Source organism: Myotis davidii, unplaced genomic scaffold (assembly GCF_000327345.1).
Source record: "Myotis davidii unplaced genomic scaffold, ASM32734v1 scaffold266, whole genome shotgun sequence".
In the NCBI taxonomy this organism is placed as follows: Eukaryota; Metazoa; Chordata; class Mammalia; order Chiroptera; family Vespertilionidae; genus Myotis; species Myotis davidii.
In genome coordinates this window covers 3424407-3441918 of record NW_006300032.1, presented here as the reverse complement: position 1 = coordinate 3441918, position 17512 = coordinate 3424407, and the positions used below count along the sequence as shown (strand labels likewise).

Below are 17512 nucleotides of genomic sequence, written 5' to 3'. Positions count from 1 at the left end.
TCCAGTTGACCTGGTCTAATTAGCACATTACCCTTTTATTAGCATAGATTAGTCAGCTCAGACAGCCATAACAAAATACCATAAATTTGTGTGGCTTAAACAACAGAAATGTATTTTTATCACAGTTCTGGAGGCTGGAATTTTGGGTCAGGGTACCAGCATAGCATCGTCCCATACACCAGAAAGTGGTGGATCGATTGATAGTCAGGGCACATGCCCAGGTTGCAGATTCAATATCCATTCCAGTGAGTGCAGGAAACAACAGAACAATGTTTCTCTCTCTCTCCCTTTTTCTCGCTGAGATCAAGTATAATGAACTAGAAGTCCAGTGCATGAAATTCGTGCACTCAGAGGAGTCCTTCAGCCTGGCCTGCGCCCTCTCGCAGTTTGGGAGCCCCCAGATCGATGCCCCGCAAAGGAAGGAGCTCTGCGATAGATGGCAGCCAGCAAAGAGGGAGTCTGTACCCACCCTGCCCAGGCTCTGTGATTTATGCTGCACAGAGGGAGGCCCTTCATACCTGATCTGGGCTCTACCATTCATCGCCGTCCACAGGAAGGCCCTGCCCACCCTGCTGGGGCTCTGGGATCAATCACAGAGCAGAGGGAGGCCCTTCCTACCCAGCCTGTGCTCCACCATTGATCCCTGCCCACAGGTAGGCCCTGCCCACCTGGCCGGGGCTCTGCGATGGGCCCTCCAAGCCATGGCGGCTTGCCTTGGACCTTGCAGCCGCGGCTTTGTCCGGAAGGACATCTGGAAGACATTCGGTCTATCTGGTCTAATTAGCATATTACCTTTTTATTAGTATAGATGATAAATAAATAATGTTCTCTAAGTATGGTTTTAACAGGAAAGACATTAGTGATCTATGAAGTGAAAGACTCATTATAACACATATATACAGCATGACCCCATTTAAAAAATATATATTTATTGATTTCAGAGGAAGGGAGAAGGAGAGAGAGAGATAGAAACATCAATGATGAGAATCATTGATCAATTGCCTCCTGCATGCCCCTACTGAGGATCAAGCCTGAAATTTGATCAGGAATCATATCATGACCGCCTGGTTCATAGATCGATGCTCAACCACTGAGCTCCACCAGCCAGGCCCCATTTTTATCAATACCAGGCACATGAGGTACATTGGCAAGATCTCACTCCCAGACGAAAGTCTGAAATTGCCTAAACTTCTTTGCAGCTAGATTTCTCGATGTGAATTCATTTCTGCTGGTTGGATGCGCTTACACAATATTTTGAAGACAGGAGTGGGGCAGAGTCATCTTCCTGCAGTGTGGGCTGTTTGCTGCTGGTGATCATGTTTGCAGAGATGTGGAGGTTTTCTGCAGCGGAATCCAGGCCGTGCACAGACAGTTGTGGCAGAGGCAGTGCCCAGTGACCTGTTTTGTGGGAGCTGGAGGGCACTTGTGGGGACAGCAGATTCCTGATCCCTGGGTCACAGCTGTGCCAGAGTGTCTCAGAATTCAGTTCTGACTGAGGGAGCAGCTCCTCCCGCTGGGCAGGGAGCCTTTCCTGGGGGCCCAGCCTAATACCCACTCCTCCAGCTTCCCGATGATTTCCCAAGCACCAATTCCCTGTGCTAAATTCTTTCCTGCCTAAAATAGCAAAGATCTAAAAACATTTTGGATCCTCTACTTTCAACGAAAACAATGCTGCACAGGGTCAGGTCTGAGAAGTGGGTGAGGTGTTGCAGAAGGCTCCCTTCTTTGAGTCTCAGCTTCCTCTACTGTAGAACCGAGACCAAAGATTATCTGTTCATAGTTACTGAAGACTGTGACAGCTATGTTTCCCGGAGATGGCTACAACATTTCTTATCCCTCCTGTGGCCTTGCCACTTTCCTCCACATCCTCTCTCTTGAAGTGTGGCTGACCTCTGAATTCCAAGGCCAAGGCCAAAAAGTGTTTCCAGCTCCGGCCCTGCCCACACCACTTGGGGCTCTGTCTGGTGCAGGGCCTTGCCTTCCTGGCTCACATCCCCTCCCATCAGTGGCCCAGCACCTCACTGCATATCATGGCCTACCTTCTGGTGCTGCTGGGCCCAGCAGGTGGGGTAAGAGCCCATGTCGTACATCACACCTCCTGGCTCCTGTGTGCTGCTGCCCCCTGCGCCCCGCGGCCCCTATTCCTGCCGCTGTTCTGACCTGGGCCAGATGCCCAGGTGCTGTGCATGGCCCATGGGGACTGCTGTGGCCACCAGGAAAGCCTCCCCACCCCATCCCCGACTCCAGCACCCCGATCCCAGGACCACTTCCGCCAAAGGAGAGCTTTGCCTGTGCAGCTGCCCGAGACTGAGACCAAGCAACTCCAAGGTCCCTGGACCCCAAATTTCTGAAGCCAAGGTGGTTGGCTGGCTGGCCCTGCCCTGATCGGGGTGTTGGGGGCAATCCAGCCTGGATCAGGCCAGTTTGCTGGCCACAGTGGGTGTCATAGCGACCAATCATTAGGTCATTATGGTCATGATGGTGTTACAGTTTCTAGCTTTATATAATACTAGAGGCCCGATGCACAAAAATTTGTGCACTTGGAGGGGAAGGGGGGGGCATCCCTCAGCCAGGCCTGTGCCCTCTCGCAGTCTGAGACCCCTCGGGAGATAACGACCTGCTGGCTTAGGCCTACTCCTGGGTGGCAGAGGGCAGGTCCAATCCCCAGGTGCAGCCCCTGTTCAGGCTCAGAGCAGGCTGATTGGGGAGTTGGGGCACCGCCCCCTGTCATGCACAGAGCAGGGCCCATCAGGGGGTTGAGGAGGTCCCCTCTGTCACTCACAGAGTAGGGCTGATAGGGGAGTTGGGGCACCGCCTCCTGTCACACACAGAGCACGGAAGATCAGGGGGTTGGGGTGCCGCCCTCTATCACCCACAGAGCAGGGCCGATCAGGTGGTTGGGACGCCGCCACTCTCACACTCAGGGCACGGCTGATGGGGAGGTTATGGCTCTACCCCGTCACACACAGAGCAGACAATGTGTTAATAATTTTAAAGATATTCTTGATTAGTGGCACCCAAACTTCAATGAAATACTGAAAGACTGTAGTTAGTTCTAAGTCTCTCACTAACTAATGGCATGATTTAGCTAATTGCACTTACATGGAATTTATTAAGTTGAACCATTTGAAATTTCCATTTTTATAGCTGATAAATAGATAAATACGATAAATATGCATTAATTCAGTTGGTTCAATTTACAACTCAAATATGAAGACTGTGAGCAGGCAGGGGACAGGTGCTTCCAAGGTTGGCTCAGTTTGTCCATCTAGAGAAAATGAAAGCATTTTTTCCTAACTGAATCACCCAGAAGATGTGCATTTTCACAATCGTATAAATAAAAGGAGTACTTTTTTCTAATACAAAAAGACATACGCAAAATCACTGCCTATCTTGGGTTCTCAGGTTTGTTTTTAAAGAGGCAAAATAGTGCCCTAGCCAGTTTTGCTCAGTGGATAGACAATTTCTTACCATTATAATCTGTGCTTATTCTAATTGCTAATTTCCAAAGTACTAAGGCTTAGAATATGGGGAAGTTAATTTCAGTACATTTGACCTCTCCTGGAGAGGTGTCTTTAGTCCATTTTAAATAGGTGAGACAAGGTCCATTGGAGCCTAGCACTTTTATAAGTTACAGATCCTGGTAATTCTAAGTCCATTATTTTAGAAAACTAGAGGCCCGATGCATGAAAATCTGTGCAGGAGTAGGCCTTCCTTCCCCAGCTGCTGGCACCGGCTTCCCTCCAGCACCCAGGACCCGGGCTTCTCTCCTCCGGTCGCTGGCAGGCACCTGAGACCCAGGCTGGCTTCCCTCTGGCCTGACTTTGTCAGGAAGGACGTCTGGAAGACGTCCAATCTAATTAGCATATTACCCTTTCATTAGTATAGATATTCACCAGGATATTCAGGCCAGCTTCTCCTCTAAGTGGAAGGCAGTGAAAAAAAGTGCTAGGGAATTACTTTCACTAGTGTGGCTTAGTTCTGGAGCCCATCCTGTATCTAGTTCAAGGTACAATTAGAGGCTCAGTCTTGGTCTTAACCCTTGGCCTGTGTAGTAAGGGGTAAAGAGAGAAGTCTGCAATGAGAAGGGAAGTAAGACGTGTTGTGTAGACAAAATCAATAACTTCAGGGCTTTAAAGTTACCACTTGTAGACTGATAGGAATCACCTACTTTTTCATGAAATTCCATAGCATTATTCCCATCAACTTTTCCTGGGATCTTATCTTTGTAATATTTTGTAAGTACTAAAGTGTCACACATAGTCACATGAGAGAGACTGTTTTTACCAATAGCCCTGCTACCCTGCATTAAGGAGATTAGGTAAGAAATAGATGGTGGCAATAATCTATATATATGAAAGCCTAATATGCAAATTGTCCTTGTGGGAGTTTGACTAGGAGACTGATCACTCGCTATGACATGCACTGACCACCAGGGGGTGGTACGGAATGAAGGAAGGCCCTGGCCGGCAGCAGAAGCCCCAATAGGCTCTGAACACCAGCCAGGCCTAGGGACCCTACCCACGTATGAATTTCATGTACCCGGCCTCTAGTTGGAAAATAAAAGCATTCCATGCTTATTTCCAAATCAGTGGAGACGTGTTCATCACACCAATTATGGTCATGCAAAACCAAATGCAGAAATTGCAGTTTTGTCCCACATGTGTGAGCAAGATGCTGACTGCGTCACTCCCACGTCCAAGTGTAGCTCTGCTGAATGGAATCCCTCTTACAATGAGCCAAAGCATGCACTTTCAGTAGAGAAGAGCCCCGAAAATAATGTACTTCTATAGTGTTGATCATTCCTATTCCTCCTGGCTCTTACAAATTTGGGGCTGGTGGGGAGTGGGGAGAAACTCTTCTATTACAAATTTTCTCTGCTGTGCCCTCCACAAATGCATCTTTGCTGTGCTTTTAGGGTGGAGGAAAGTTTTTCAGAATTTTTGGGTCTTTTTAGGAGGTAAATAAGTGTTTTATATTTACATAAACATTTAGTCAGACTTGCAAGAAAATATTTTCATTGGCTTTCCCCAAAAGTTTTTTATATACTTTAAATCCATATTAATTTTTTACTTGGACTCTATCATTCATGAACCATTTCTCTGCCCATTTATTATCCCACCTATGTGCCCATTATGTTTAGATTGGTTTAATAGTGTGATATGGATCCCTCAAAAAATGAGTCATTTAATAACTATCACTAAGGACATAATTAGTCTCTCATTTACTAGTGGCCCTGAGTCATTCTCAGAATAAGTCATACTCAAGAAAAGATAAATGAGCCAACTGAAAAAAATGAACAGCTTTACCACATTAAGTAAAGTATTTCCAATGGCATTTTACTTTTTGTATTTAAGACTTATTTATCAAGTATTATTAAATGTTTATGGAGTTGTGGTCAATACTAATCATAATACTAGCACTACTAGAATTAATAATAAAGGTATGATAACTTGTCCTAGAAAAAAATTCCTAAAGCCATAAAGTTATACAATTTTTAATTAAAAATTTTATGTATATACATAATTATCCTAAAGGGATGTATAATAAGGAAATTGATAAAATAATTCCAACTGTAAGTATATATTACATTTGAACAAGATTCAGAGAAGAATAGTGGAATGGATTCGAGGAGAAAAAGAAATGATAAATTTCCTAATAGTTAAAGATGATCTTGCTAATGTGTTTTTAAAAATTGAAAATAGTGATAGGCAGCCTCTACAGGATGGACCACGATGATCTCCGCCGCCTGGTATTCATGCCCTGAGTAAACCCATCCCCTTGAGGGTGGGCCCGACCTAATGACTTGCTGCTAACAAAGAGTACAAACACAGCAAAAGTGATGGGGCGCAACTTCTGAGACTAGGACACAAAAAGAGGGTGAAATCTGTCTCGCTCATCCTCTTTTGTTTTCTCTCTCTCTCTCTCACTCTTTCACGTTCTGTCTTTCTGAGTGTCATGTTGTAAACTGCCCTATGGAGAGCCCCATGTGGCCATTGGCCAGCACAGAGCCAGCCCCTCAGTTTAACAGCTCAAAAGGAACGGAATCCTGCCAACATGTATGTGAGTGAACTTGGAAGTGGATTATTCTTAGTCTTCAGATGAGACCAACTCCTTGACTTCAGTCTTATGAGAGATCTTGAGTAATTGGACCCAGAAAAACTGAGAAAATACATGTTTGTTTTCAGCTAAGTGGACAGTTTATTACAAAGCACTAGATAAGTAATACAATGATTGTGAGTGTCAAATGCCTATTATTTTTAGAATCTATTGGAAACATTTAAATTGATAAAATACTTTTAATTTTAAAATGAAATCTTCAATAAGCTTGAAATTACATCATTTGCAGCTATTTGAGCTTATGAGAAAACTTTTTAGAGGGCAACTTAGAATGTATATGGGTTTCATAATTTTTCTATATTATTTTGGGGAGTACATGAGTTAAAAATTAGCAATGTCCTCACAATATTGGGCAACCCTCATTTCTATGGGATAGTGAAAGATGTTAAGGGAAAAAATTAAGAGTGAAATGGGAACTAGATGGTTAAATTTCCTGCCTTAAAGAACTAAATGTAATACTTAAGCCAAGCTAGAAAGCATAACTAAAATAATAAGCTATACCAACTGAGAGCTTACAGTGAGTGATACATGTCACCTCATTTAGTTATCACAACAACCCTTGGAGGGAGATGTTATCATTATGGAGATTTGAGGGGGCCAATTCATTATACCCCGTGTTGTTTTGTTCAGTTGAACTTACAGAAGAGCACCTGTTTATCCAGTCATTTGTACATTGGAGCCAATATCCATTTATGGGACAATTCTACCCATTTATCCCATTAATCTAAAGGATAATCAAGGGGCCATGAGTGCATGTGCTATAATCCTGCCTAAGAGCTTAAAGTGGACAAATAGGTATCATCACACAAGTAAAAAGCATGAGGCTTAGGCTCAGTGCTACATCTCTGATCTGAGGATTGTGTTAACAGCTCTGTCGTTTTGGAAGAGAAGGAGAATGATTATTGCATTTTCTACTATGCTCAGATTATATCAATCACGATAGATTTTTGTCTCTCTACATAGAAGCACAGTAAGTCTATTTAAGACTCAAAACTTATTTTTTTATTGTGGCAAAATATACAGACCATCAAATTTGCCATTTCAACTGTCTTTAAGTGTACAATTCCGTGGCATTAAGTATATTTGCATTGTTGTGCAACCATCACTGTTATCCATCCCCAGAACTTCTCCACTTTCTCAAACTGAAATTCCATACCCACTAAACAATAGCTCCTCATTAGTCCCTCTACTCAGCCCCCGACAATCACCATTCTATTTTCTGTCTCTATGAATTTGACTATTCTAAGTACCTCACATAAGTAGAATCATACAATACTTGTCCTTTTGTGGTTGGCTTATTTCACTTAACATAATATCTTGAGGTTCATTCATGTTGTAGAATGTGTCAGCATTTCCTTCATATTTAAGGCTGAAGTACATTCCATTATATGTATATACCACAATTTTGATCCATTCATCTGTCAATGAACACTTGTTTTGTTTCTACCTTTTGGCTATTGACACTAATGCTGTTGTGAACATGGGTGTAGAAACATCTGTTTCAGTTTCTGTTTTCAATCCTTTTTGGAATATACTCAGAATTAAAATTGCTGTATTATGTAGTAATTCTATGTTTATTTTATTATAATTTTGTTTGAGGAACTGCTATACTGTTTTCCACATTGGCTCTACCATTTTACATTCCCATGAGATTCTAAAACTTTTAACAGGAAAGTATAACTAAAAAAACAAGTGATATGGAATGACTGTTGTAGAAAATTAGCCCACAATTATAGTCTCTTGGAAATTGAAGGGCTGTAAAGTACATCTGTCCAACTACCCATTACATATTTGAAGATAATGCTTAAAGTTTTAGGATGATGGTGATGTTACCCTCTAGCAAACATTAATTAAAGGCTTACTATGTGCCCGGCACAATGCTGTGCAGAACTAAAAGGAAAAAAAAATAACCTATCTTTTTCTGGAATTCTTTTCCATAACTATCATAAAGAAACTTACAGTAACCTGTCCATTTACCTAGGATAATGACTCACCTAGATAGAAAGACCATCTATTTAAATTATTTTACTTCCTGTCCATCTCCGTGAGAAAGATAAACTAGTTTCGAAAACAATTTGGGTTGGTAAATATTTGGCATTAGAGTCTGTATGAGTGTCACAATAGCAGTTATAAAAACAAAACATTTTAAATATAATTGTAGATTCTTACAGAAGCCTGATATCTAGCCATGCCCGCTTACATTAATTTAGTTGAATGGTGTTCCAAAGCAGTGCCAACTTTATAAGCTACACAACACTGAGGTTTAATAAATGTTTTGATAAAAATGGTTTCTGTCTCATTGAGAAAAGCCAAGTACCCCCAAATGACGAGGAGGACAGAGAGTAACAAGCCTATTATAACAATAAGGGAGCACTTCCTAAGCGTTGCTAATGTTCTAAGTGACGAAAATGATCTCTCTGCTGGGCTTTGAATGCCCTGGTAGCTTCCCTCTTCTTCAAGACTTCCAAATGTCACAATAAGGGGATATTGTTTAGCTTTAAAAAAGAAGAAAATCCCATGGTTTGAGACACTATGCTAAGTGGAAAAATAAAAAACAGACACAGAATGGCAAATACTGTATGATCTTGCTCATATGTGGAATCTAAAATTATTGAACTCACAGAAGCAGAGTAGAATGGCAGTTGCCAGGGGTTGGGGGTAGGAGAAATAGAGAAATGTTGGTCAATGTATACAAAGTTTTAGTAATGCAAGATGAATAAGTTTCAGTGATGTAATGTACAGCATGGTGACTATATTAACAATACTGCATTGTATACTAGGAATTAGCTAAGAGGATAGATCTTAAGTGTTCCCATTGCACACATGTAAAAAGGTAATTATGTGAGTTGATGGATGTGTTAACTAGTTTAATTGTGGGGATTATTTCACAATGTATACATATATCAAAGCCTGTCTATCTATTTCCTATCTATCTGTTATACCCCAAATAAAGCTTTAAAAAAGAGTCACAATAAGGAGTGCATGATGACAGCAACTCTATGCCTTAGCCCCCTTGGCTTTGCAGTGTCTTAGAGATCAACCTGATGCCTGTAAAACTTTTCAATTTTTTTTGCTTCCATGAGCCCCAGAAATGTTATGATTTCATAAGCAGTTAATCAGAAATTAATATCAACATCAGAGAATGAGTGTAGCCACACTACATTCATATAATTTCAGTCCAAAAAAAAAAGAAAATAGAATTCTAGGCTGGCCTCTGCTGCAGAATTATAAATGTACAATTCCTATTTGGCTTTGCAATAATTAGATTAGTTTATGTAAACTTATTACAGGCTTCAAGTCCTCTTGCCTAGAAATGATTGATCTAGTTAAAACTTGCCCATTTTACATAAGGAGAAACAAAAATCCAGGTAAGTTGGAATTCAGAAGTAAAGGGCAAATTGAGATAAAAACTCAGAATTCTTTGTCCTCCACCCTAATTGCATTTAAAAGAGGACTCTTCAAGTAGTCAATTAAAAAACTCACAGGGAATAAATTTCTAGTAATGGAATTTCACACAGTCCTTAACTTTACTTCCATCAACAACCCTAGCAAGCCTGGACTCCACTTGGAAAGTAAGATCTGGGGAGGAGTGCGAAGGGAGGGTGGGGAGGGATAAAAGAGAATAAATATTTCATGTCTCCTATTCTTTGATCTTCCAATTCAACTCAAGTTGTTAAACATTTATGGAAGGTTTACTGTATTTTGAGAATTCTTTAAGATTCTGGAGACACAAACAAATTAGACTTGAACTTCACTTCAAGTTGCCCCAATCCAGTATAGGAATGTGGTTGATTTATCTATATGTTAAATTTTTTTAAGTCTAGAAAACCTTGCCGGTAGAATGAAATAGTTTACAATGCTAGAGTCATGTATTGCTAGGTAAGGAGTGGCTACTATCTCAGAGCCCCTCAGAATGTTTTTCTGTGGTCAGGATCACCATCAGCAGTTTACCCAGCTGGAACCAGCCTCTGTTCTTCCCAGAGAGACCACACTATTTTTAGCTTAGATTGGGTAAATCCTCCTGCATCACTCTTTGCCAACATTCCAGCTGCCTTGTGTTTGCTCACTTCAATATTATATTAACCTCTTTTTAGCATAGCAAAAGAAATCTTCAGAATTTTTTCAGTTTACCCTTTTTGGTACTACAAAAAAATAAAGTGAGAGTTTAGGCTTGTATAATGCTGCATTCACTCAATGACAATATTTCCTGAATGCCTATGTCAGGTTCTTGGGATATACAGTGAGCATAACAGGTAGAGATTCCTGGCTCAATGGAACATATATTCCAGTTACTATATATAATAAAAATCTGAAATAATTGAGGTTCAGAAAAGATACAATGTTTTCTCTCATATAAAGTAAGTGCAGATTTATTCAGTCCAGGGCTCCACTGGGGGCTTTATTGTCACCAAGGATCTTGACTCCTTCACCATGTCTTCTTTCTCAGCCTTATCTCATAGCTTCCATCCTCAGGGTCACCTCATGATCAGAAGATGGCTGTTGTAGTCCAGCCAGGATATCTGTGAGGGAGGCTGGAAACAAGCTTTAAACATAGGCACATATATGCAACCAAAATGTAGGAATTTTCTTTCTTACCAGAGAAGAAAAGGAGAATGGATACTGGTTAGGCAACAGTGTCACAGATATCTTAATCATCAACACGATGTGTTTGTGTGCATGTGTGTGTATCTATAGATGGATGGATGGATGGATGGATGGATGGATGGATGGATAGTTGTATAAGAAAAAATTTTAGAGCATCAAATGGAGGAATTGTCAAATACATGTAGTACTTCTGGGGTTGTTGTATGTGCTCTTTAAAAAAAGAATCACATGTATAAATTTTAACTTTAAGTATTTGGCTTCTGTCCATCTTTAAAATTTTAGAGTGCTGATTATCTCATCTAGACAGTTAGTGTTTAAGGAGTGTGGGTTATGTGCTGTCATTCATTTCATTTGGTGTAATCCCTTATTCTTGGTTATCAAAATAATCTGCAAGTTTCTTAATGTAGTTATAATTAATAAAAAAAGATCTTTGCTGAACTCTTACATAATTGAGAAAAAAGCCTGCTCTGAGATGTCCTGCTTTTGGTTCAGGAAAGATCCTGTGTGTCCCTAAATCCTTAGCTTCTTAGAGATACCATGCCCTGGACCCCAGGGAAAGACCTGTGCCTCTAAAGCAGTGGGTGCCTGGACTAAACTCAGTTCTGGCTCAGTCATGGAAGAAGGTGACTTCCATTCTTTCGGCCTGAGTTTCCTAATTTGCAAAGTGAAGCTGATTAACTTCAACTGCCACAGCATTTTATTTAACTGCTAGATTAATAATTGTCTTTGAAATATTTTTAATTGAAGATAGACCTATATATCAACAAAAGCAATAGCACCTTTTTTCAGTTGCCCTAAGAGAGAGACTACATTCATAGAATTTTTATTATAGTAATAGAGGCCCTCAGGGGTTTCCCTCAACCCAGCCTGTGCCCTCTTGCAGTCTGGGAGCCCTAGGGGGATGTCCAACTGACGGCTTAGGCCTGCTCCTCATGGACATCCTTAGTGTTGCCATGGAGGTGGGAGAGGCTCCCACCACTGCCACTGCTCGGCTTCTAGCTGAGCAGATCTTTGGTTAATCTCTTCCTGCCCTCACCTCTCTCTTCTTCCCTCTGAGATTCATCTGTGTGTTCCATGTTTCCAAGTCTGTGCATTGAGCGTCTGCCCCCTTGTGGTCAGTGCATGTCATAGCTACTGGTCGAATGGTCGAACAGTTGAACAGTCACTTAGGCTTTTATATATATAGATACTGTTATACTTGTTCTATTTTATTATTATTTGTTGTTAATTTCTTACTGTGCCTAATTTATAAATTAACCTTTATCATAGTTAGGTGTATATAAAAATATATATATAGGGTTTGGTACTACCCACACTTTCAGGCATCCACTGGAGGTCTTGGAACATAAATCCCCTCTGCAGTTAAGGGGGACTACTGTATACACATTTGAAAATAAAATTAGTGGCATATTATAAGCACTGTTCTTCACTTTGATTTTTTTTCAGTAAACAATATACTTCTCTCTGAAGAGGTGGACAGAAAAATTAAGGATCTAGAGTGAGAAGAACACTTAGCTTCTTAGAGATACTTCTCACTGTACATTCTGAATGATTTTTAAATCATGTGCACATATTAATTTTTAAATTATAAAACATACATATGAGGTAGCTTCTGCATATTCTTAATATTTGGATGAAGATCTTAAAAACAAGTAGTAAGATTTTAAAGAGAGCCAATTCAAGGTCCTTTTACTTCTCTTTTAATTTTGTGGCATCATTAACTTCTTACTTCTCAAGGAGCATGATTTTTTAGCAACATTTACTTTCTCTTTTAAAAACTATTTTAAAATTTATTTTAGAGAGGAAGGCAAAGAGAAAGAGAAATGCAAACACAGATGATAAGAGAGAATCATTGATTGGTTGCCTCCTGCATGTCCCACACTGGGGATTTAGCCCACAATCTGGGCATGTGCCTTGACCAGGTATAGAACTGTGACCTACTGGTTTATAGGTCAATGCTCAACCACTGAGCTATCCTGACTGGGCACAACATTTACTTTCTGAATTAAGCTTTGGATTATGATGCTACCCCAAATCAAGTCACCACTAAAAGGAAGCATTATTCTGTTGTCTATGAAATATAGAATCCAAGATTTGAGATAAAGTGTGGCTACCACCTGGTGGTCTTAGTTTGAATAAAAATAACCTTCAGTTATAATAACTTGTCTTTATAACAAGTTTTGGGGTCATGACGTTAATTAAGAGATAAAAAGTATCAGACTATAGCATACTTATTGTGCACATGAGAATATAAAGTTAAAAAAGGTAAAGCAAAGTGCCCTAAAACACAAAGCAGATACGTACTCATAATTATTTTATAAGTATTTCATTCACTAAATTTGTCAGAAAAAGGATATGACTGCTATAATCTCCCCAAAAAGGGAAAAAATAAGAAAAGCAATTATAATTCTTAGAAACTTTATTAGACGCATGTTCTTTTCAAATTTGGAAGTTGAACTTTAGAGATGATGTGAAATTTCTGGAAGTTTTGCATCCTGAGGGAGTATTTGAAAGAGGACAGAGGTGGCATGTGGGATAAGAAGGTAAGGACTTTTCTTGCGTAGGGGGCAGCATTAAGAACACCCAGAAAAGTCAGTGGGTGTAGGCAACAAAAGAATCTTTCAGAAGAAATCTGCAGGCAATCCATGCGAGTGAGATGGGGGAGGGGAGATTTCACTTTCTTTTTGAGCTTCTTGAAAGTTTTGTCGCTGAAGGGTAGTGGAGAATAAAACTAAATTCTAAAACTTTTCAATTTATTTAGGAACAAACTTTTTAAACATTTTTATTACATTTGCTTTATTCAGTAGGTTATAATCTACACTTACCAATATTTTAATTGGTCCAGATGTGTCCAGCGTGAGCTCCCCCCTAGCAGGGGCCTATGTACTTTATACAATCTGTGCAATTTTGTGTGTGCGCTTCCTTACTCCCTGGCACAGTAAGGTATTCCAGGCCCTGCCATTATGTGTTAAATAAATTAAAACATTTATTAAGCTTATGAGTATTTATTTAATTCCAAACTAATGTTGAAGGTTTCACTGTGCTTATAACACTAAATAAAATGGTCACATTTGTTGCATCCTTCCCACGCCTTTTCATATGTAGTGGCTACTCCTAGAAGGACAGTTTGGGGACTAATGTATGTTTCCTTTTCATTTGCAGGTGCAGGAACTCATGGCTAGCTAGCTGTTGCCTCTTTGGTCTTTCTTGGTTACTGTGCATTTAAAGAAAGCCAGGGCTCCCACTCTGTGTTTATTTGATTAGGATAATGCAGTTTAAATTGGAATTTAAGTTGTTCATGTCTGAAAAACAAAGTGATTACAGCCTTCATGTTGATGCTGATTCAGAAGCTCACAAGTCTTGTGCCACCTTTGAAAAAACTTGGGGCTGTGAAGGAAGTGACATTGGATCTCAGGTTTACCCAAGTGCAGAGGACATGAAAACAAACATACAAAGTGTTCCCCTCAAATAGAAACTCCTGGGAGAGTTGAATTAAATGACATTTTGTATATTTATGTTTTAATATGAATAAAGTAGATAGCTAAATTCCAATTCTCAGATGCAATCTATAAAGTCCATGGTAAGAATTAGACATGAGCCTGGTTCCATTTTGCTATGGGAGTCATTCAGTTCTGGTGGTCTCCTCTAGGTTCAGGAGGAGATGCTGTGTAATTCTTAGGTCACATACGATGTCAATATTTTACGAATGATATCCCTTCCTGAACATCATATGAACGCCAGCTTGCTCTGCCTGCAGTGTCTTTTCCCTTTTGCTCCCAGTGTGTGCTTCCACTGTTCAAGTCCTTGTCAGTGCTGGGCACTTCTCAAATGTGCTTTTCTTCTCTATGCTTTAGTCAACGATGAGAATTGCTCAGAAGAGCTTGTTAAAATGCACATTTCCATGCCCTGGGATTTTGAATGATTATGTCCATGGTGTGTCCTAAGAATCTGCATTATAAAAATTACCCAATGAGATTCAGAGGCAGGGATATGAAATATGAGGAATACTGTACTGCCTGGGTGATGAGGCACCCATGTCCCATCTCAGGGAGTATGCTAAGAGTTTGGGGCTTGTGTGGATTAGGAGTGAGAGGAAGCATATGTAACATTCTGTTAGCTTTTAAACATCTATGTGTTTACTGTTAATTGTTATTAATTAATGGTTAATTGATGTTTTCCTTTTCCTCACTGACGGTATGCCAGGACAATTGGTTTGGTATTGATCTGTATTTTGCTGTACTGGAGTTTTTTTTCCTATCCCTATTCCAATTAGATAGCCAGTTCCCGTGTGATTCCTGGCCTCAGGGCACTTGATGTACTGGCGAAGAAGCTGCTGATAGTCTTGAAACTCGCTGAACAGAGTTTTGATGTGTCCTTGAGAAGAGGGAGGCGAGAGATGACCATGTGATGGCAGTGAAAGATCAGTGGGAAAGTGTCTCCAGCCTGGAGAAGGGCCAGCACCCTGGCCCTGGCCCTGCCCCTTGGTGGGAATGGTTTCATGGCCTTCACCCCCTCCCCATCCCCGTCTCCACCCTCCTCCTGGTTAGTGGGAGCCCATCTCAGTAAAGATACCTGGGCCCTGCTTGGCTTCAAGCATGTCATGGAAATGCGCATTCACACGATAATTCAGACTTGCACAGGGAGACGTCTATGGTGACCCTAACAGACAGAAGCTGAGAGACTCTTCCTCACTGTTTGCCAGACACTGTTTCAGGTGCTGATGATCCTACTGTTTAAACTTTACATTCCGGTGTCAGATTCTGGTGTGACCCTAGGGAATGCCAGGAAACCCCAAATTTGATGAGCTTGAATTTTCTAACGGCCTAGGGGGATGGAGATTTAAGTTTGTTCAAGAAAACAAAGAAATCTTCTACTTCTTGAATACTTGGGTCTGTGCTAGAAAATTCTTCCTGCTATAATAGCAATGGGTGTCATATTTTTTGCAAGCCTACACTGTAATAGATGTTTTAGCTTATTTTCTCTGATACTCTTAAGAACTCTGCTGAGTTGTTTTCCCAATGTAGGACCCACTATCAATCTATCCACCTTAATATATATGACAGGGTTGTATGCAAATTCTCCCAACTAGAGCTGTATTCTTGACCATTATAATTAATAGGATTCCCAATCCTTCCCTAGCTCCTCTTCCTCTGTTGCATCTTACATCTGGTATTTTCTGTCTTTGGCCCTTTTCACTTATCATACCACTCTCTTCCTGAGTGAGGGCAATCCTTTTCGTGGCTCACATATATTTTACATGCAAATAAGAACTCCCTTAGCTCCTGACTGGCGTGTCCAATATGAAATTCACATTCAATATGTTAAAACTGGAGCTCATTTTCCCCAAAAACCTATTCCTCCTCCCATAGTCCTGATTTCAGTGAGGAGGCCTTTACTTACATCCATCCAGGCATGTAAGTAAAAAATATGGAAGTCATTTTGATTCCTCCCTCTTACTTACATGTCATATATTATGAGTTATTGCCTTAAAATCTCATCTCTTACTTAACATTTCCATTATCTTTGTTTAAAATCTTATTTTTTGCTTGAACTATTGCTCAACCTTTTTAATCAACCTCCCATTTCTAATCTCTGTGCTCCAGATTATTGTTGCCCAGATCTTTTAAAATGGAAACTCAGTAATTTAATTTCTAATGTTAGAAAACTCTTATGGTCCTGTATTGTTTAAATTACAGTAGAAATCCAATTTGCTTGGTATGGCACACAGATTCTTCATGATCCAGCCCCGGAACAACACTCTAATCCCTCCACCCAATACTCCTCACCGTCCCCTTTCCATGTGGTTAGGCTGAGTCCTGGCAGTCACAATCATACTGTTTTAGGTTCCTTGGTTTGTTCATGTTATACCTGCTCCTGCGGTGACCTCCATCTCCTTGTCTACTTAAAGAAAACATCACCATCATGTACTCACCATAAACATTACCTCTTTTCTGACCCTTGTCCCCTCTCCTCCAGCATTGACAATTTACTTTTTAAAAAATACCCCATATATTTCTCTACCCCATATATATTTCTCCTAGCACCTATATTATTTTGATTACATTTAACTGATGACATGTCTACCAGACTTATCTCTTGAGGGCATAGAGTATGTTATTACTTTTGAATCCCAAGTGCCTAGCACTGTACTTGGTGTATAGTTAAACTGTCTGTTCACCTCGCTTATTTATTAACTGCACCCTCTTTCACTCTCAGAGGGTCTTGTTCGCCAGATAAGTTATATATGGTTGCCCTCCACATAATACATGGTTAGTAAATGTTTGAATGAATAAGTGAACAAGCCTTAGTTTTCCTTAATTAGCTCTGTATCTGAGCACTTACTATACAATATATGTAGTGAGATTTCTTTTTAAGTTAATGCCTTTTTTACTTAGCTTCACTCCACCTGATTTAATATTACTTCAAGTTATCTTGGGCAACACAGCTCTCAATTGCTTTTTGGACTAGCTTGCATGATTTCAGGGTTTGCGGTAGCTTGTCTCATTTTGTATTAATGAGGGACATTTCCTGATGCCAGAATTTCAAAAGCTCAATGAATTAATAAAACCCAGAGAGCCCCGCAATGGAGGCTGATATGCAAAATTAAAGTTGTCACCTCGCCCACACAGTCAGTTTTATCCAGTTCATTGCAGGTGGCGTCAATTAGTTTGTTTTGCCCAAAACAAAAATGAATTCCGTTGGCGTCCATGCCCTTTCACGTGCGACCAATAGAAACCCAGCATTCAGGACACCAGGTGCCCTTACTTCCGCCTCGTCCGCCGAGTCA

At 40.4% G+C, this 17512-nt stretch overlaps 2 protein-coding genes across 2 annotated transcripts in view; one reads left to right on the top strand and one right to left on the bottom strand.

Moving 5' to 3' along the window:
• MAP3K5 (mitogen-activated protein kinase kinase kinase 5) overlaps positions 1–2081 on the bottom strand; it is a 174906-nt gene extending 172825 nt beyond the window's left edge. Inside the window, exons 1-2 of the mRNA XM_015572060.1 lie at positions 2040–2081; positions 1552–1614 (exon numbers count right to left, since the gene is read on the bottom strand). Of these exons, the coding sequence (XP_015427546.1) occupies positions 1552–1614; positions 2040–2081 (105 nt within the window). The remainder of the gene's footprint in view (positions 1–1551; positions 1615–2039) is intronic.
• Positions 2082–13993: 11912 nt separating this feature from the next.
• The window catches only part of PEX7 (peroxisomal biogenesis factor 7), a 75116-nt gene continuing 71597 nt past the window's right edge, over positions 13994–17512 (top strand). The window contains exon 1 of the mRNA XM_015572059.1: positions 13994–14140. Coding sequence (XP_015427545.1) covers positions 13994–14140 — 147 coding nt within the window. The remainder of the gene's footprint in view (positions 14141–17512) is intronic.